Here is a 20,273-nt window from a genome sequence, read left to right as displayed (position 1 = left end):
TAACCATAGGTAACGCGTGCACGCTCGCTGCGTTAGTCACCTCTACCTTCGGACACTTGAGGGTTAGAGGGGGAGAGAGGGAAGCACGCTTAAACACGTAGTAAGAAAAGCGTTATTGGATATTGTCTGTGTAGGTTTTTGAACCCGTGCAACGATTTTTAGAGCAGTTATTTATCGCTCTAATTACAGCTGTTCCTCAGAAGCTATCACCGTGCTTGTTCCTCGGAAATCGCAGGTTTGGCTTCCTCAAAAACGGCAATAGGTGACCTTAAGTCGAGAATTAGTCTCGTTTTTGTGTTTAACACGTTGTGTGAATTGTACGCCACGGTAAATTAGTCTATATCTTTTTTTTGTTCTTCCACTCGTACATATCCTAGAAAAAGTGTAGACAGGAATTTAATTAAGTTTATCAAGGAATTTTCTTTATCCGCCATCCCAACATATTCTAGTGTAGATACATCAATAACCAGTGTAATGAAATTGAGAAATAAATTATGTCAATGATCATAAAAATGTTCAAAAGTATCTCAGAAGAGAGAATCGGTAATTATACAAAGGACGTTTTATTGTAACATTATAATTACATGTACATTCACTTCTTACAGTCATCCATTCCATAACTGTCCAGAGAAGTTGGCAGCTGAGAGACTTTCTTTTGCAAGGTTGTGTCAGACGTTCGCGGTACGCATTTAAAGTCCGTCTACTTTAAGCTCTCGTGATGGTTTCTTCAAAACGGGTAAAACTGCTTTAATTTTTCATACTGTCAAGATCCTAAATGTTTGCCTTACACGAGGCTATGAATCTGCAATATTGTGGCGTGTTGAACGGAATGTAGAGACGATATGTCGCCTGACTCAAGGTCGCCCACTCGTGAGCTCGAACTTCACCTTGGTTCTGCGCGCATGCGTGAACGCCCACATACCCCGTTTAAATTTGCATAAAGAGAGGAGAAGGGGAGGGATAGATCACATGTTGGGTGCTGTTAGCACACAACAGCAAAGTGTGTCATACCAAAGGTGGTGAGTAGAATTGCTTGTGCTTTTAACATAACTGTTGTTGAAAATGTATGAGTTAATTAGTATGAGTTAATTTCTTTCTGGAAACGCTAATTTCTCACATATAAATAGAACTTTGCGCTAAGTTTCTGAGGACAGACTGCTTCAGAGTTGTGGCAGATGACGTAGACATACCATCTCGTCAATAGACAGAAGAGCAGACCAGCGTCAGGTTGCTGGTATCTTTCAAACATGGAAAACAGCGAGGGTAAAACAGCAAAACTTTATGTTCTACTTGTTTACTCATTTTTGCTTTACTGTTAGTTGTCTGTCCGTGGAATATAGGAGGAGGGGTGACGGGAAAAAAAGAGAAGGAAATAAGATTAGAAACATCCGCTTAGAACTACTCAGCAGGGATGATCTACTAGTTTCTAAATAAATCTGAATACATGATTCACATCACTGCTTAGATAATTCAATACCTACACACATTTTGTTAAATATTAATCTATGCCACTCTCTGTGTAATTCACGTTTTGCAATGTGTTTTGCTCAATAATGTTTGTATTACATATTCAACAATGTTTTGATGTCCTCATTATTAGAGTTGTGGTATTAGACAATTACCTAGATATTGTCTTGGATTTCTCTGTGAAATTTATTTGACTATTTCCTCACATCACGCTAGAAAAAAAAAAACAAAAAAACAAACAAAACTAACAATAACCCACATTGCATTCAACAGATTGGGTTAGATGGGCACAGAGTTTTGAAATCTCGCAGGAGACTCTTCGTTTCCTCAGAGAGGAAGGATTCACCTCCATCAACTTACTTCGTCGTCTGACGCCAGAGGAGATTGAAAAGTCTCTACAGTTGCCCAGACGTCTGCCACTCGCCCAGTGTCTTGCACTGAAAGAAGCTGTTACAAAGCTGGTAGAGGATATTGTTCCGATGAAATTAATCCAGAAAGTTTCTGAGAAATCTCATGAAACTATTACCCATCCTCTTGCACAGAATACACAGATGACGTGTACCATGCAAGGTAAGACGGAGAAGATAAATAGTAACATCTCGAGCATCTTACGCACAGTACATGAACTGCAAGAACAAAAATATTTTGAACAGTGCAGTGAGGCACATGTAAAATAACGAACGATTGATACTTGCAAATGAGAGGTAAATTTATAACTGTTTTATAAATTTATAATGCGTATATAGTATATTATTTCTGAGTGAAATAATCTCGCATCAAAAGTGATAAGTTTATTATTGTTCAAAGAAATGGAAATACTCGACTGTTATAGTTGCCCATGCTAGTTGGTCATTTCATTCGTTTTTATCCATGAAAATGAATTTTACCTATTTATAATCCCGCAGAGTATTGCGCCAGAAATCAAACAGGAGGTGTCAGGCGTCTACAAGAAAAGGTGTCAACAAACCAATTCACGACCCAGGGTACACAAATAGAACAGACAGAGCAAACTCCTGCTATATCAGCACTAAACAATGAGGAGGCCACATCAGAGAGGGAATTCAACTGGTGCCCTCGAGAAACGCATCCCAGTGAAGCAAATGCCACCCAATGTCAGCAAACACTACAGAAAGATGACCAAGACACATCGCTGACAGCGGAAGGTGTCGGGTCAGAACCGACTGCCAAAGGTAGAACACTTTTGACCACCAGTCATCAAGCAGACTACACCGAGCATCTTCAAGATGAAGCAGGTTGTTGAGCTCAATAGGTTGTTGAAATGTTGATGCAAACATTCGCAAAGAAATAGCTTGTATGGGCAATAGGTTTGGGTATAGACATTTAGAAAAACTTCTTGCAATAATAAGCGAATGAGTAATAGTTACTTGCTAATATTCTAAGGTCGTAAGATATGCAGTCTGTTAGTCTTGCTCAAATAACAGAAGCAGTGTCTTCAACAGTAAAATGTCGGTGTGTGCAGGCGAGACGTTTCGCTTCCTACTGGTGGGAAAAACTGGATCAGGTAAAAGTACAACAGGTAACACAATTCTCGGTGGCGACTATTTTACCAGCGACCTCAGGTTTGATTCTGTCACAGGAGCATGTCAACTGAAGCGAAGCTCTCGTAATGGAGTGACTACTGAGGTAAACGCTTATATCTAAAAGTGTATTAAACAGGTGAGACAATGATACAGGGTTTTTATTTTAGCAATTATGGAATATCTAATCACACACTAACTAGCTCTAATGAATTTCAGTTAAAGTTATACAAATGTTTCTTACCACAGATCATGGACTCTCCTGGCCTGTTTGACACCCGTAGCAAGCACGAAGAGATCTCTACGGCCATTGTCCAGGCTGTTGCCTGCATGCATCCGGGTCCTCACGCATTTCTGTACACCATCAAGGTCGGTCGCTTCACTAAAGAGGATGAAGATGCATACAACCGATTGATAGCATTGTTTGACCGGAAGTTGGAGAACTACACCATAGTTATCTTCACTGGAGGTGATGAACTTGAGCGTTCAGGAATGTCCATGAAGCAAATGTTTATGAAGTCACCCGAATATTTGACAACGCTCATCAAAGCCTGCAAGAACAGGTATGTCATATTTAATAACATGACCGCCGACAAGCAGCCTCAGGTAGACCTCCTACTGCAGAAAGTTCGAGAAATGATTGCTGCAAATGGCGGTGTACTTTACACATGTCCGAGGTACATCAAGATTGGAGAAGGAATGGAACAGGAAGTGACCCGAAGATTGGAAGAAGTTGAAAAACAACATCTCAAGAGGAGGGATTTTATCCAGGAACTTGAAGTCAAGGCAAAACAAGCTAAAGATGCCCTGGCAAGAGAGAGGGAAGAACTGCAAAGGAAGGAGCAAGCCCTACAGCAAGCGCTGACGGAAAACGATGAGAGAAGGAAGAAGGAGCTTAAGAACATGAATCAGCGTCTGGAAAAGAAGCAGATAACTGAGGACGAAAAGCAACACCAGACAACAACCTTCTTGAAGAAAAATGAGGAAGAACGACAGCAACAGACCAGAAAAATGGAAGAAATCAGAAAACAGAAGCAAACAGTTCTCCAAAAGCGCGAGAAAGAAATCCAAGAAGCAGCCGCAAAGATGAAAGAGGAACAGAGGAAACTGCAGGAAGAAAGAAGGCAATTCTACGAAAAAGAGATGTGGACACTGAGGGGCGCTATTGCTGACAAGAAGGAAACAACTCTCTTGAACAAACTGAAACTGGGCGCAAAGCAAGCCATAAATTCCGTAATTGATGGAATCGCTTCACTTATTCCATCCCATCGACGTTGACAGATGGGATGTTTGTCTCTCTTCTCAAAGATAGTATTCATTATTCCTTACCACTTAATATAAAATTTGTCACCAGCTTTATAGATGAGGCATAAACTACAAAAGAACACTCTAGTGAAAGCAATATAACATTATAATAATGTATCATGAATTTTAAGTTGCTAGTCTCAGATAAACGTTCTATGGCAAATATTGGCGAGCAATAAGTTTAGACACATAAAAAGAATATATATATCATTTATTTCCATCTTGCATGCCTATTTTCCCCATATTTTACTCTGTAGTATTCGTTCACATTTTACTCAGCGCAAGATGTTTATTAGTGAAAACTTAGATTACAATTTTCATTGCTCTTTTTGAAAGGGTCCCCAACATAGATGATGCCATGTAAAGAAAATGTGCTTACCAATGTCAATAATTTTCTCAACACTTTGCGTAGTTTGCTTTCACCTGAATATGTTGTAGAATCGCATTGCAATTTATTGTGGTATGTTGTCAACACATTTTAGTTTAGTTGTGTGAAGCAGGTTCCCCGAGATCCTAGTGATGGACATAGAAACTGTTTCTTTTCTTGTATGTATATTGTTTACAGAGATAATATTTTACATACTATTTAGCTGTATACATAAACGTGTAATCGAACTATTGTAATACAAAAGCTGACACTGTTAAGAAAGGAAATTGTTGAGCCTCCGCCCTTCCAAAGGTCCCTCTACAAATGTATATGTATCAAGGAATGTTCAGTAATTAAATGTACAAAATTATGGACCAGTTTTTGCTGTGCCTTTTGTTTGTCAGACCGTACTAATTCTATATAAAACTTGTTCCGAAGCACTTGGTTTCATTTGGTTGACCACTACCGAGATCGCGAAAATTACTTGCCATTTTAGGAAAAGGATTTATGTCGATTTCTTTTATGTTAGTAAGATAATTCTAATGCAAATATTCGTCTCGCCGACAATGATTAACCAAGACTGTACTATCTAGACTACATTCTGGAACACCGCTGCGAGCTGGAATACGCTGATGAACACACACACACACAGAGTTAACTTCAAGGAATGGGCGCTCAAAGATGGTCAGAGGGTTGGCATTGACACTGCCTTGCTACTCTCGATACCTCAGCTCATGCCGACATCTACATGTAAGCGAACACTTGTAATACATTGCTAATGATGATTCAATCGACTCTGAGGCCCCAGTGCATGTCCCAAATGACAAATTTAGGGCAATTTAGTTTATTAAGAGTATTGTGACTGATTAAAGTTTTTATACAACATTCACAAGAGTACAATTACTTTAAATTACAACTACAGCTTGCTTCTAGGTGTTCCATTAACTTGCCTATGGCTAATTCAGGTACCATGAACCACTAGCTAACTAGCTTAACTACTACACACAACACACTACACTCGCCACTTAGCTCTACACACCAATGTCTCTAGTTACGTGGAGGCCCTCCAATGCTTCTTGACGTCCGAAAGTCCGTTGGAGTCCGTTGTAGATCGTTGTTGCCCTTTTGCACGAGGACTGAGACACTAGACACAATGGAGTGTCATCGAGTGTCTCTTCTGTCCTCTACGGTTTTAATTAACCAGCTGTCAGAGCTTAACAGCGCTTAATGAGGAACCAAGTTATCTACCCGCCTCAGCCTTTGCTGTTTGCGACCAAACAATTACTGGTGATGAAGTGTTCAGCACTCTGTGTCAGAGTTAGTCTTACAACCTCCAAGTCGGCTGTGCTGGAGCTGCCACAATTCAAAGACTAAAATAATAAAGTTTACCAAGTTCCCGACTTTATTATTAATCCTTTTGAATGCTTTTTACTATATCCACTGCAACTTTCTTCCCTTTATTTTCCAACTGTTTTGCTCCCAGATAGGAGCTCAATGTCGTAGTAAAGGTAAATCCCAAATGCACAAAATGAAAGAGAAAGATAAAAGTATTAGAAATGAGTGTAGACTTTACCAAGCGAACCTACCATGAATACAAGAATGTAAAAAATAAGAGATTATAGAAGTCGACTGTACGCACGGTTAAAACACCGTGAAGGTTAGGCGCTGGACAAAAAGAAACAACCTGACAATGACAAGGACTAGCCAGTGGGCAAATATATTCAGGGTGTGTGTATTTTTATAGAAAAATGGAACAAAAGCTATTTGGATAAAAGACAAGTATAAGGTTCTGTATTATAACATCTCTTATTAGCTTCAAATCGATAAATTGAGACAAATTTAATCAAACCCCATGAAAATACATTTTGCTTGGACCAGTATCTGTGCCCCGAGGGACATTGCAGGTTATAAGCCCACACAAAAAGGGAATGTCCACATCAATGAATCATCATTAGCAATGTATTACAAGTGTTCGCTTACATTCACAATTTAAGCTTCACACTAGTCCTTCCAGAATCTTCCAAAACTCTTTCCTTTTCACAAGCTTACAACTGTCTCTCAATTTATCGATTTAAAGCTAATAAGAGATGACCGACACTGTGAGACGAGGTAAATAAGTGGCGATATTTACTGACCCTGGTACGGTGAACACAGTATGTAGTGGTTGTCGAAATTAAGTATAATTTTATTTTCTCAGAAATAGGATCATTGAGGCTCAATCGTGTTCACATTGTAAACGACTTTCTGTTAACCAGCATGATGTGGACTTCCCTTTGTTTTGTTTTGACTTTATTTTAATGGCAGTTTGCCCACCATTCTCAAACGAAAGGATGACGAGTGAGGTTATTTTTTCCAAGATTTTACCGAGCGAACCTACTGTCGCGTGTCGCATGCTGACTCAGCCTGTTGCGTCAATGAAGTTTGACGTAATTTGTTTTGGTGACGTTTTTTTTTTGGAACGACGGGGGAGAGGAAGAGAGAACCATCATGGAGGAAGTTTCAACCGTGTGATGATTATCGTACCGTGAAGGGAAATTTGACTGTGATTACCGTCGAAGAGACGGAGACTCGTTAGTGACCACCGTTGAAAGAACGGTGGTGGCTGGTACCGTTGGAGTTTTAACTGTGTGGTGATTATCGTACCGTGAAGGGAAGTTTGACTGTGATTACCGTCGAAGAGACGGAGACTTGTTAGTGACCACCGTTGGAAGAACGGTGGTGGCTGTGCCGCTGAGGAAGCCTGAGCTAGGTTGTTGCGGGAACGGAACTGTCGGGAGTTGTGGGTAAGGTCAGTTGGCGTCCGTTAGGGAGGCGTTTGTCTTTTTTGTTTTTTGGGGGGTTCGTTTTTTTTATTTTGTTTTCATTAAATATATATTTGTAGCGTCGTTTCGTGTGCGTGTTGGTTTGTTCGGCGCTGGGAGCGGCTGGATACGTCGCTACACGCGACACCTACTACGAATACAAGAAAGACTGTCTACAGTTGATTTAAACGTTTACGAGAAATGAGGTCTGCATCGTTCAGACATGTTCAGACTGCAACGACTTGGCACTGGTTCCAAACAGGACACGAAAACCAGAATGAGTGCACTGAAACTCTTGACACGCTGCTTGTGCCTGACTTTATTGTGTTGTTGTCAACCTCGTTGCTTAGTCAGCACACCTCAAGGACAGACAAACGTCGGTTAGGAGTCACGAAACTAGTATGGCACTCAGAACAGATGTACTAGAGAGGGCTTACATGTGGAGGGTGTGTTGTTTATTGAGTAGCTAGGAGACGGTAGGATTATTTACAGCCTGCAATAAGGTACAGACCTCTTTCTATTTAAGCAACAATTTTTATTAAAGAATATAAAGGATAAATGTAATGATTTCCGTCCTTATTAACTGAGACAGCAACCTTGACCACGTCGTGGCCGTTTTCTTCAGTAATTAGTAAACCATTCGTCTGTGTCTGATTGCATGCATATGTATATGTAAGTATTTTTGTTTAACTCCATTCACTGTGATCTTCCTGACGGTATGCCTAATACTTCATAGCTGGAACCAGTGACAGTGATAGTGACAGTGACAGTGACAGCAAGACCTATCAATAGTTGTCAGGACGTATTAAAACATTTTTTAAGCTTAAGACGTGAAAGCCACTAGGGATGTTCGGTACCCTGTGTCACCATGGTAGACGGGAAAAAAAAAGAAACTCAAACTGTCCTGTGAATTCCAGTCATTGCTCATCACTCCTTCGGTACAAAACCAATGTTCACACATTTTCCCTTGATAAACATTCTCTTTAAGACTTCGCATCCGTTTCTAGAACTGCGTTTTAACACCCGCTCTGTCCGGTTTGACAGTAAAGATTCGAGTCGGGCGAGAATATGAGGCCAAACTGCACAATGTTAATATGCCTTTATTTAGAAAGCGCACAAAGGTTTGTACGATATTACAAACTTTGCACCTGGTTACCTAGATCAATGGAAGTCAGGAGGTCACATTTAGTAGTTTAAGTGTGACTTTAAAGACCACGCATAAATTGAGGTAGATACTATAGGAGCAGGCAGTTTCCACACACGGTTTAATTTATAACGAGCGGTGCCTCGCTGCACGATGTTTCTTTTAAATCACACTCATTGCTTATGACGTATATGTTATATTTAGTAAAATGTAGAAAAGTCAATGTACCCCTACATTTTATTTCTTGCCACTGCTGAATCACATTTTCAAGATTAACACGGACTAAACTATTGATAATTGCTATAATTAATATCATCACACAGAATGTAAAGAAATATAACAGCCAATATGCTCCATGTCCAAGGCCTTCCCCATGAAATAAAATCAGTCTGAGGTTTGGTTTTACACAGGCTGTTTCTGAAAAATGAAATTTGAGCTGGGCGTCTCGCTAATGGTTCGTTACGGACGGATGTTTACAAGGGTGCGATTGACTATTTGACCAGTAGTGTTTACATATCTATGCCTATTAATAAAATCATGGCGCTTTATCAACTGAATCATTGCCTGCTTTCAAGTATATTAAATACATAATTGGTTGACATCATTAGCTTTCTAAGAGAAGTAATCCATAAAAGAACAATTCCTAAATGTAGTAAGAGTTTCTTCCCCTACATTTTCGTCTCATTTTATGCTGGTTTGTTGCTTGTTTTTTGAGAATGAGTGATTAACTGATTCAAACCAAAAACATTTTGGACAGAGAAATGGAAGAGTTTCAGAGGAGAGAGAAGGCCCGGCAGTCCAAGAGCATGGAACACATGTTTCACCTGCTGCACCAGGAGAAAATGTGACAGGATGAACAAGTCCTTTGGCTAAAACTTCAGAAATATCGAGAGGAAAAGACGTAGAAGAGGGAAGTAAGAAGAACACAAGATCATGAATCCCTCAAGAAACTAAATAAAAAAACTGAAAATATAGAAGAGAAGATCGGGCAGCAATGTAAGAAACACCAAGAGCAATATTTTGACAATGAGACGCAGAAGTTGAAACAGAAAGTAAAAGAAAACAAAGAACCCAATTATCTTACAAGATGTCATGGACTTTGGCGCTAATTATGTATCTTATCTTGGTGTATTAAAAAAGATCTTTATCGAATCAAAATTTCTTTGCGCTGTCAGATTACTCATTTAAGCCCCAAGTTAGCTTCCCCTGTACATGGCTGAATTTATCTTCGATTCAGTGAACCTGCTACTTGCCTTTGATGCACAAACCTTGGTACAGGTAGTTTTTAGCACAAAGTGTAAACATGCGTCTGTGTTCTGGTATTCGTTGTGAGAGCATGCAACATACTCCGTGTGTGCATATGCGAGAGAGAGACTGCTCTATATTTTATCACTGATTTCAATGTCTCGGACCAATCTTTTGGCGTTTATATTTATCTTTCAAGAAGTGGCATCCAAACGGTTGGTCAAATGAAGGTCATCTACGACATAGCCGGTATATGTCAATTTGTCCAGTTCACCACAATCGACTTCATCGCGTAGCACCCAGGCCAAACAAAAAAGATACAAGGGTTGCAAGGGGCTTGTATCCTGTATTTAGTGTTATGTTGTGTCACATCCTGTCAGCCTGATGAATGCTGCTGTCGCAGATCCTTATGTGAATGTATGTGAATGTCTGCTGTGCAGTTGCCAACTTTGGAAGATGTGAAATCTGAATGCTTTCTCGATCTGTACTCCATTCATGTCGATCTATGCTTTGCCGTGCTCAGCGGTGTTTATCAAATCAAATGAAAGCAAATCAAACTTTATTGTTTGTCCATGGTAGTCCAAGACAGAACTTTTTCTTTTGCTCACAAACCCAACCACATATACAAACAAAATATGATCATATATTTCTATATACACACAGCAGAGTGGGCAGACACACATAACCATACAAGACATTCAACACACGAACCTAACCCTCTCTAACATACATGTAAACCTTCTAAGAAGGATGTCCGATAGTATGGTAGCCCTTGTGCCTTTTATTGAGGATGGTGATGGCTGCTGGCACCAAGGACCTCTGGTAGTCAGTTGTTCGCGCACGTGACACTTTGTAGCGCCTGCCCGAGGGCAACACTGAAAGTTGGGATGAAGAGGGTGGGATTGGTCTGAGGTGATGTTATGTCCATCTTTCTGACTGCATGAAGATACAAGTCAGTCAGTGGCAGTGGTGTGCCAGTAATTTTATTGGCCTGGTGGATGACTGGCCAGCCTTGCCTTGTCTTTGACGAGATGACCATACCAGGCGGCGATGTTAAATGTGGGGATACTCTCAACAAGAGACCTGTAAACAGTCTCCAGCACCTCAGACCAGGCTATGTTGGGCCTGTCTGTACACTTGGTCACGTGATCACTAAGCGAGAGCCTTCCGTTTATCTGTGTAGCAAGGTACGTACAAACTGACAGCCATCTGTACTGGTGTCCTTATCACGACTTTTCTCTTGTCAGTGCTGGTTTCCATCCTACTTAGCGAGTACTTTAAGCAAGACGATGACTATGACTGCTATACTTTTATGCTTTATGGTGAAAATTATAATTTGAATAGATAAAACGTGTATTATTTTATTTTTACGAAAAATATTTGACATAATTGTTTCTCAAATCAGATTTTTTTGTGGTATAGCTTGTCAGAAAGTAACTGTAGAGTTTGCCTAGGGCTGTGACAAGTGAATTATGTTTATCGCTTTGAATCCCTTAGGTTTCAAACAATTTGTGGTTACACACCTGAGGCAAGTGGCCATGCCAGTCGACCAGAAGATTAAGACCAGACACAAGAGAACAAAATAAAGGTTTATTGAAATAAAAAAAATAATGCACACGGAAGTAAATTTTGTTTATGTCCACGCTCCGCCCCGAAAAACTGTTCTCAAACCTAATTCTATCAGCACGTGGTCTACAAGTAGGGTTTTTATAGACCCGAGAGTCCTTTCTCCAGTAGCAAATGTTAATGGACTTAAGCAAAATTTATGTGCAGCTTTGTGTTCAGTTCCTAGCTAGACATGTGGCTGGGGACACAATGATTACATCAAAACGCTGCGAATGCCAACTAGTGTAGTCTAATCTCTAGAGTTCACATAAAATTCCTGTACTAATCGTTATAAAGATATAACGAAAAAAGCAACATCTTATAAAAAAAAGCAACAGAAACAACTCGAGAATCTGCTCACCCTTGTTCGTGCAAGTATTTTGAAAGACGAAGTAGATTTAATCATTTATTCTTTTCTGTCACAAAGTTCACCTTGTCGAGTGTTTTGTTTATTTTTAAGTAGACAAACTAGCAAACATGCATTTTTGTTTGCTTTATCTTAGAATAGTACTCTTTATGTTTGAGAGATTCCTACAGTTATTCTTCTCAGGACTGAGTTTCTGTTCATTTATCATCTTATGTAATGCCGCCATTTTCTCTTCTCTTTCTTCTTCTTTTTTCGTCATATCCTCCCCTTTCCGCTTTCTTCCTCTCGAAAGTTATTTTCTATTGTTCTGCCTTTTGTTCTGCCAGCTTCACCTTTTCCATCAGCTCTTGTACATACTTCTTCCTCTTCATCTCCTCTTCCTGTACCTTCCTCAGTCTCCTGGCCACCTCCTGATTCATTCGCTCATACTCGTACCTAGGGCACGTGTAAGGTTTCCACTGGTTAGCACTACTCATCTCACGCACTAACTCTAGCAGACAGTCCACCTGCGGCTGTTTGTCGTCAGCCGTGTTGTCAAACACCACGTAGCGGTTGCCGCACTCCCTCAGCATCTTACGTAGGCCGTCGGGCGCCGTACTGAGAACGTCTTCTATTGTCTTATTATGTTTTTTTAACAGGTCTCCTCGTGTAAAGATAATGATGGTGTACCCAGTGACCCTGTCGTCAAACAGACTTTTGAATCTTTTGTAAACACCTTCATCTTCATCCGTGTAACGGCCGATCCCGATGACGTATAAGAAGGCCGTGGGACCCGGATGCATGCACGCGACGGCCTGAACAACTTTTATAGCGGTGTCTTCCTCTGGTATCTTTGTGTCCCACAGTCCTGGTGAGTCTATAATCTGTCAAACCAATACTATGTGAGCAAACGTTTCCTTGAGCAGACAATTTAGTGCAGTATATTAACCATTATTTGTGTTGAACTGTTTGTAGATGGTGTAAATGAGTGTTTTTAAGGAACTAGTATAAATGAATATTTGCAAGTTAAATGAAGCTATTATGCTTATTAAAACCTCACTATAATAATTTATATGTATTTCAATGTCAGTTCCTAGCTCAGCATTGGCTTCTTTGAACTTATTGTTGGTAGAAATTGATAGAAGTAGCAAATAATAACACTCACAAGAGCGGTAAGCATGATTAGCATCTGAAGGTCTCCCAAACCATTTGTTTACAAATATTTAAGTACCTACAGGGCACCCTAAAATTGTTTCACACATAACACTTCGCCGCGTTACATTTTCCAGCAGCAAGATAAACTCGCGATGTTTTATTGCTGCAGAAGGAGATACTTGTGGACACATCAGAGAGGCTACCATGATTCTAGAAGTGTCGTTAGGATTATGTTTCAGATTAGAAATTCAAAGTTGTTTCCTCACAATTTAGTCTTGAATGCAAGGATTCTGGTCCCGGTACATAATCTGACACAACACTGTTCCTATAAACGCTATTCAAGGAAGTCAAAGTCCATGTGGACAGAGGGAGAGCTAGATAAGCTGATAAGCTGACATCATCATCCCCTTGCTTAGCAAAGGGCACTGAGGCGAGAGTGAACTTTAAATATGAAGGAGCTCACATCCACTCGAGTATTTTTGAGTAACTCGTATAGCCTGATCTCTGAGACCATCTGAACTAAACAATAAAGCTAGTCCCTTTTCAGTACTATCAGTTTAGTAATGCAAGGAGTACAATCTATATCAATAAAAAGAGCTAGTGATAAAGATTCGCGCAAGTTTTATATACTCAATACAGTTATCACTAATTACAATAAAAAAGAGGAATGTAACCTTGCTTTTATTTCTCCCTGTTGGCTAGGACTGTCCTAATGTTAACCTCCTCTGAGAGTACATCCTGCTACTCAGTGTATCCAAGCGACAGCAGGTGTAGATTGGGTACCGCTTTTGGACCCAGGTAAAAATGTAAAGATTCAAAGGCTTAGTTCCTATGTTCCTATATGGCAAACATGGCTCTTGAATGTTGGGAGGGTATTCCTTAACAAATCGTCTATCAGCAAATGGTTGGTACAAGGAAACCTCGAGACCAAAATACTTGGTAAGGAGGAATATTCTGGTACTAAAAGGGAACTTCGGGGAAAAAACGCCTAAAATTAACTACAGAGCAGACGAATTAAGATAAAAAAGCTTCTAACAGCTTTAGTGGAGGATTCAGGGATCAAGCTTAGTTAAAATACAGAATAAAACAGACAGGCAAGCACAGGAGGAAGGTAGCAGTAAGTCCTTCCACCTCACACTGGACAGAAGCAGTAATCTATGCTATTGGCATTGATGTTGTAACAATTTCGTGTTATCCTAGTGAACTGCATCCCAAAAAGACACCATCGGTGAATGTTTACGGCTCTGATCGTCTTCTGCTGAACGGAAGAGGACAAACCGAGACTACAGAACAACAGATAGGCATCATGATTTTAAATGCAGAAGATGTGCGTACCCTGTGTGTGGAGCTAGAGGCTCGCATTGCAGGACTTACACAGGCCTCTATCACCCTTGAACACTACACACTGAAGAGTCAAGGCTGCTTTTGTCATTCGAAAGAAGAAAGCATTCAAGCAGAAACGCTTCTCTTGGTCCCTTGTGAGGGCTGGAGTCTACATATACACTAAAGCCTTAAAAACAGTAAAGTCAGACAAACGAAGTGTCTGAGGCTAGGAATCACAGACTTCCAACTACTATAGAAAAGTCACAACAACAACGACCTGGGGCGTGGGATTTCCTTGCGACGACTGGCCTGAAAATATAAGTACACTTAACAACATTCTCTTGATCAATGAAGAGGAGAAGATTTCGAAAAGGTCTTTGAGAGTTGCAAATCAATGCTGACTTTTAGACAAGAGGAGGGCTGGTGAATGTTGTGAGATTGGCCCCCCTGCTGTAAAGGTCTACAAGAACCAACCTTTAAGAAAGCAGGTCTGTCGGAAGGAGAAACTACTCTTTCAAGTAGAAGTGTGGAGATACCTGAGTGTAGAGACAAGACCAGTTACTTTTCAGAAAGCAAAGGTGAATAATCTAATTTTTGGAATCGGTGGTGTGACACCGTTTATCCTTGGAGCTACTCTTTTGGGGTCATTCGTGTGATCAGAAAAGACAGGTCCTACAGGTAAACGCTAGGCACACAGATGACCCTGATATTGTTGAAGACAATCAAATCCACAGCTATTTTGGCTTCAACTTCCTCTGCAAGGCATCATCATCAATCAAAAATCATCAATAATCATCATCATCAATCATCAATAATAATCATCATCATCATCATCATCATCATCATCATCATCATCATCATCATCATCATGTAATGACTGTAGAGCTAAAGTAAACGTTACCTCTATAGTAATGCCATGCCGCTTTCTCGCATGAAAGTAGCAGTTACTGGTAACAGAGCTGAATCTGAGATCAGCTTCAAAGAGCGTTTCTCCAAGAATGGTGTTTCCAGTTGTACTTTTATCTCCACCTGTTTTTCCCATTAGGATGAATCGCATCGTCTGACTTGATGATGAATCAAAGTAGTAGGAACGTTGCCAGGCTTCTGTAGTGTCTGTAGAACATAATTCAGAATATTAATTGCATCAGGAAGTTCATTTGGAACACATTGTGCACTAACATTTATTTCAAAAATAAACAAAGAAAAAGAAGAAAATGAAAATGGGAAATAAATAAAGGAGCCAGAGATTTGGAAGTCTGAGACCTCAGTGAATCACGATTTCCTCCGTATTTAACTTACATGGAAAAAGTGTATCAGAATTGTGCTACCCTAATAAGTTCCTGGTTGCTACAAAGTTCTGGGTAACCCTACCCTAAGTCTGATAACAGCCGCTGACTGTGGGAGACCAATTTACACAGACGGAGAAGGTTAACCGACTAATTAAACATGTTTATAAATACCTCAACCTTCCACTTCCCCCTACCCCTTTCCGTATGTTATACTGGAATCTTGCTAGGACTGCCATATACAGACAAAATTACTTCAGCTGATTACAAAGATTATTTCAAAACACTTATATCCATGCAGGTTTTAAAGCACTTTCCATCCTTCAGGTCTTACTACGTAGGTGCCTTTTCTTACAAAGCATATCAACTATGAAATGTACTGTGGTAGAGTGTTGAAAGACGAACATTTATATCACTGTCAAAAGGCAACTTAAAGTCATTAAGACATCATATTCCATATAAAAAGAAATAATGAAGGATAAGACAAGGAATTTATGTGCTTTACATTCACTTCATTGTAACGCGGTGACTAATTCCCAGTTTACTGTAAGTACTCACCAGTATCTCCTAGAGATAATGACGAAAGTGGTAACGTACTAGACGGCTCTTATATTTTAAATGTTCCAATTGTTATCAATAAAACTGCTAACTAAGGCGTACGACTTATTTTTAAGTATGTACTTTACGGCTATTTAAAATGATAACAGCTGACTTTAAAATGTTACAATTATAAAAGTCCTTTACTAAAATAATAAAACATACAAATTTGAAATATATATTAATACCTAATTACATCCAATTCTGACAAACATTCACTCATAAAAGAGCACCACAGAAATATTATTTCGTGTGAACCCTAATACTAGTGCTTCGCCCGCTTTGGACACGCTTAATGATAAATCGTCTTGGACATAACCCACTTGGGTTCGTATGGAGATATAACAGGCCGACCATCAGCCACTGTACATCATTGTGTTAATGGCTCTCTGCTTGGATATAATTCACCGGTCAACAGTCCGTGGGAACATCCATGCCGACGATTCACTGTCTAGAGCAGGAATGGGCAATTAATTTTCCCAAGGGGCCGCATGAGACATTGGGATGGTTCTAGAGGGCCGGACTAATATAGTTAACTCAGTTTTACCCAATACTGTATATATATATATATAGTATATATACTGGCGGGCGGGCCAGCGGGCGGGCCAGCGGGCGGGCCGGTCAGAGACAGAAGGCGGACCAGATGCGGCCCGCGGGCCGGCCCTTGCCCAGGTCTGGTCTAGGATATAACTCTGTGATCGTCAGTTCGGCGGACGTCTGTACCGACAGCGTGTGTGGACACCGAGTCATCTGACCTGATCGGCGGACTGTCAAAGGCCGGACGATAGAGAGAACTATTATTTTTCGCATTTCATTGCTTTTTTTCATTCAATATGTTAGACATTGGCCGGACCTGTTTGGTTGAAAAAGGTAGAATGCCGCGACAGTAGTTACATGTAGATATACACTGACGCTCGCAAACATTCCAAACAGCACTCTTCTCACAAAACTTTGCAGTACTGCCCGTGCACAAGAAATAATGGAAAAGAGAGGAATTATCCCACAAACAGGATGCAGGGTTTCGCCGCTATTTTAAAAGAAAACTTCGGGGGATATTTGATAAGATCCAGGCTCAAGTGCATCCCTTACCCGGCTACTGGGAAGTTGCCCAAAGGAATGGAGGGGATGAAGGGTGGAAGGAAACAGTCAGCGATGTCATTCCCTAACAGGCGCTGTGAAAATAAATTCGACTAAGTTTATATTCATAAAGACACGGGATTTTCTTTATCCAGTGGTAGTTGTTATCTAAGTGATCTAGTTTTTATGGGTGGAGAATACAAAGTTGTCCGCCGGTTTTAAAAGGTAAAGCCGATAGAGAGAGTTGTGGTGTGGTGAAGGCAGACAACTGTTTCTATAGCATTTTGCTCGAGGATTCTAATTTATGTGGTCTCGTCTCCTTACTCATATGCTCCAGCTGCTGGTTTAGGCTCTCGACCTGCTCCCTCAGCTTCTCTTTTTCTTGTGCATTCTGCTTTTGGGTCTTTTCTCGTTCTTGGATTTCTGTTCTCTCCCTATCCAGCTCCTCCCTGACCTGTTTTGGTTTGGTATCAAGCTCTTGAACATAGTTCTTCTTTTTAAAGATTTCAATTTCCACTTTTGACATCCTTTTCTTGACCTCCTCTTCTATAGCTTCAGCTATTTTAAAGTACTTGGGACAAGTATAAGGCTCGCCGCCATTCTTAGCCACCAGCTCTCGCACTTTCTGCAGGAGGATGTCTACCTGAGGCTCCTTGTCAGATGTCATGTTGTTAAAGATGACATACCTGTAGTCACAGGCTCTTAGGATACTCTGCAGCTTTATGTTTGCAGCTATCATTTCTTCAAATGAATCGCTTGACCTAATCTTATCTCCTCCTGTGAAGACCACGATGGTGTACTTTGCTAATCTTTCCTCAAACAGCGCCATCAACAGGGTGTAGGAATGTTCCTCCTCTTCAGTAAAGCGGCCGATCCTCACAAAGAACAGGATAGCGTGTGGACCTGGATGCATACCGCCCACTGCTCTTACAACAATGGTAGCTACAGATTCGTCTTTTTCACTTTCATTACACAGACCAGGGCAGTCCATTATCTGAAAAGGATAAGAAAAAAAAATAAGAAAAAAAATTTCTAGTAAAAATGAGAAATGTATGATCATTGAGACGTTGCAGTAAAACCCACACACACCCACCCATCTTCCCGCACACCCTGCCTTTCAACGATGTTCACTGTCATTTACCTCAATTGTGACACCGTTACGGGTGGAGCGCTTTAGCTCGCAGACGGCTGTAACGGGAGTAAATGCTGCACTGGCCTGGAAGAATTCTCCTCCTAGAATGGTATTTCCAGTTGTGCTCTTCCCACTTCCAGTATTTCCGACCATCAGGAAAGTCAGCGTTTCGCCTTAAAAATATTAAATATATCGACTTGTTTTAGAAAATAAAGATATTATTAAGATATTACATCGCCTTAAAGAAAGAAAGCTCTTTTTTGATGGTCCAAAACACGTATTTTTACCAAGATTCAAAACTCAAGAATCGTTATTTTGTCCCTCTCTACGGCAGCGGTTCTCAACCTTTTACTTGTGACGACCCCCCTGACGAACACCGGTACGTCCGCGCCCTCCTTAGCCAGCTAGGTCGGTGGAGGAGGAGGGAGCCTTAGCTAACCTCGAACGCCGCGTCGAGGAAATCAATACAACTCAACAACGGAAGAACAAAGTTCGTATCTGCAAGAAGTATAACTGTTAATGAAATTTTACTAAAGGAAATTCTGAGGTGCTAATAAATATTATTTTATTGGACACTCACTTTGATTAATGAGAAGGTTGAGCCTGCTTGCTGTTGCATAGAGAAGCCAACCTGTGTGCAATGTTCGTACCCACTGCTATTCGCAGCTCAGCCTCTGGCTCCACACGATTTCTGTATTTCGACTTCAGTGCTGCCAATGCTGAAAATCCTTGCTCACACATATACCAAGTTGAAAATGGCAGAAGAACTTTCATTGCTTTCTCAGAAAGGAGAGGATATTCACCGTTGACGCTAATCCAGAATGTTGGCACTGGTGTTGTTTGGAAGACCATTTTCAGGGATTGGTCACTCGAAAGGTCGATGAGCTGCTCTTCTTCTTCCGTGGACAACCCGCTTGTGCTAGGATCAGCCAGAAATGGATTACGAATCCAATCGTATTTAGTCACATCAATTTCAGCGAAGTAATGCTGAAACCTTTCTTGCAGTCCGTTTAGATGGGCAATAATTACATTCTTCACCTGATCAAGATTCAAGTTGTCAGCCTTGCACTTACACAAGCACGGAAACATATCAAAAATATTTTCTTGGCGTATCTTTTGCGTCCACAACGAAATTTTTCGGACGAAAGCATTCATCTTGTCAGTTGTTTGTAATATGGTGGTGTCTTTCCCTTGCAGAGAAGTATTCACAACGTTCAGCTTCTCAAATATGTCCGATAAATATGCCATTAGCAGCAGCCATCGGTCGTTCTTAAGCAGGTCGGCCTTGTTGAAAGAGTTCTCCTTCAGAAACACCCACAATTCTTCCCGAAATTCAAAGACTCTCGCGAGAGCTTTTCCACACGACAACCACCTTGATTCGCAGTACTAGAGCAAGGCGTCCTAGTCGGCTCCCATATCTTGACATATCAGAGAAAACAGGCGAGATCTGGCAGAACTGTTCTTCACAAAGTTCACCATTTTGATGAAATCCGTTAACAGTGTGTTCAACTCAACACTCAAATCTTTGGAAGCTAGAACTTCACGGTGGATCATGCAACCCTTGTTTCTTTCCAGCCATTGCAGGGGCGCCATCTGTGCACAAGCCGACTCAGGAACTCCAGGAAATGCCTTGGTCCTTAAGGAAGTCATCGACAATAGCGCTTTCTCGGGTTACTAAAAATAGATTGTGACGTCACGCAGCAGAGCATCATGGGATTGCTTTGCGGGCAAACACTGCACGTTGTTCTGTTTACGCTACGGCGACTGACAAAAAGCGACATTTTTTTAATTAATCTCTGAAACAACGCTGAAAACAGGAGGAACCAAGCACTGCTGTTGGGGTTTATGTAAATCGGACTCCAGATATCCAGAGCGGTTACAGGAG

At 40.7% G+C, this 20,273-nt stretch overlaps 2 protein-coding genes across 6 annotated transcripts in view; one reads left to right on the top strand and one right to left on the bottom strand.

The window, feature by feature from the left end:
- Positions 1 to 78: 78 nt before the first annotated feature.
- On the top strand, positions 79 to 5,049 carry LOC112558750 (immune-associated nucleotide-binding protein 9-like). Of its 2 annotated transcripts, XM_025229394.1 has the most exons (6): positions 328 to 1,019; positions 1,165 to 1,263; positions 1,741 to 2,037; positions 2,373 to 2,720; positions 2,948 to 3,111; positions 3,255 to 5,049. In XM_025229394.1, exons 2-6 carry the CDS (start codon positions 1,248 to 1,250, stop codon positions 4,281 to 4,283), a joined length of 1,854 nt encoding a protein of 617 aa, XP_025085179.1. In that variant the 5' UTR covers positions 328 to 1,019; positions 1,165 to 1,247; the 3' UTR covers positions 4,284 to 5,049. The 2 variants fall into 2 exon arrangements, with proteins under 2 accessions (XP_025085180.1, XP_025085179.1); XM_025229395.1 differs by having other exon boundaries at positions 79 to 1,263; positions 2,373 to 2,657.
- Positions 5,050 to 11,865: 6,816 nt separating this feature from the next.
- The window catches only part of LOC112558747, a 20,652-nt gene continuing 12,244 nt past the window's right edge, over positions 11,866 to 20,273 (bottom strand). For all 4 annotated transcript variants that reach the window (XM_025229386.1, XM_025229387.1, XM_025229389.1 and 1 more), the window contains exons 7-10: positions 18,398 to 18,561; positions 17,581 to 18,250; positions 15,198 to 15,409; positions 11,866 to 12,702 (exon numbers count right to left, since the gene is read on the bottom strand). In XM_025229386.1, coding sequence (XP_025085171.1) covers positions 12,139 to 12,702; positions 15,198 to 15,409; positions 17,581 to 18,250; positions 18,398 to 18,561 — 1,610 coding nt within the window. In that variant the 3' untranslated portion in view covers positions 11,866 to 12,138. The remainder of the gene's footprint in view (positions 12,703 to 15,197; positions 15,410 to 17,580; positions 18,251 to 18,397; positions 18,562 to 20,273) is intronic.

The sequence above is a fragment of the Pomacea canaliculata genome, linkage group LG3 (assembly GCF_003073045.1).
Source record: "Pomacea canaliculata isolate SZHN2017 linkage group LG3, ASM307304v1, whole genome shotgun sequence".
Lineage (NCBI taxonomy): Eukaryota > Metazoa > Mollusca > Gastropoda > Architaenioglossa > Ampullariidae > Pomacea > Pomacea canaliculata.
This window is presented reverse-complemented; position numbering and strand designations above follow the sequence as displayed.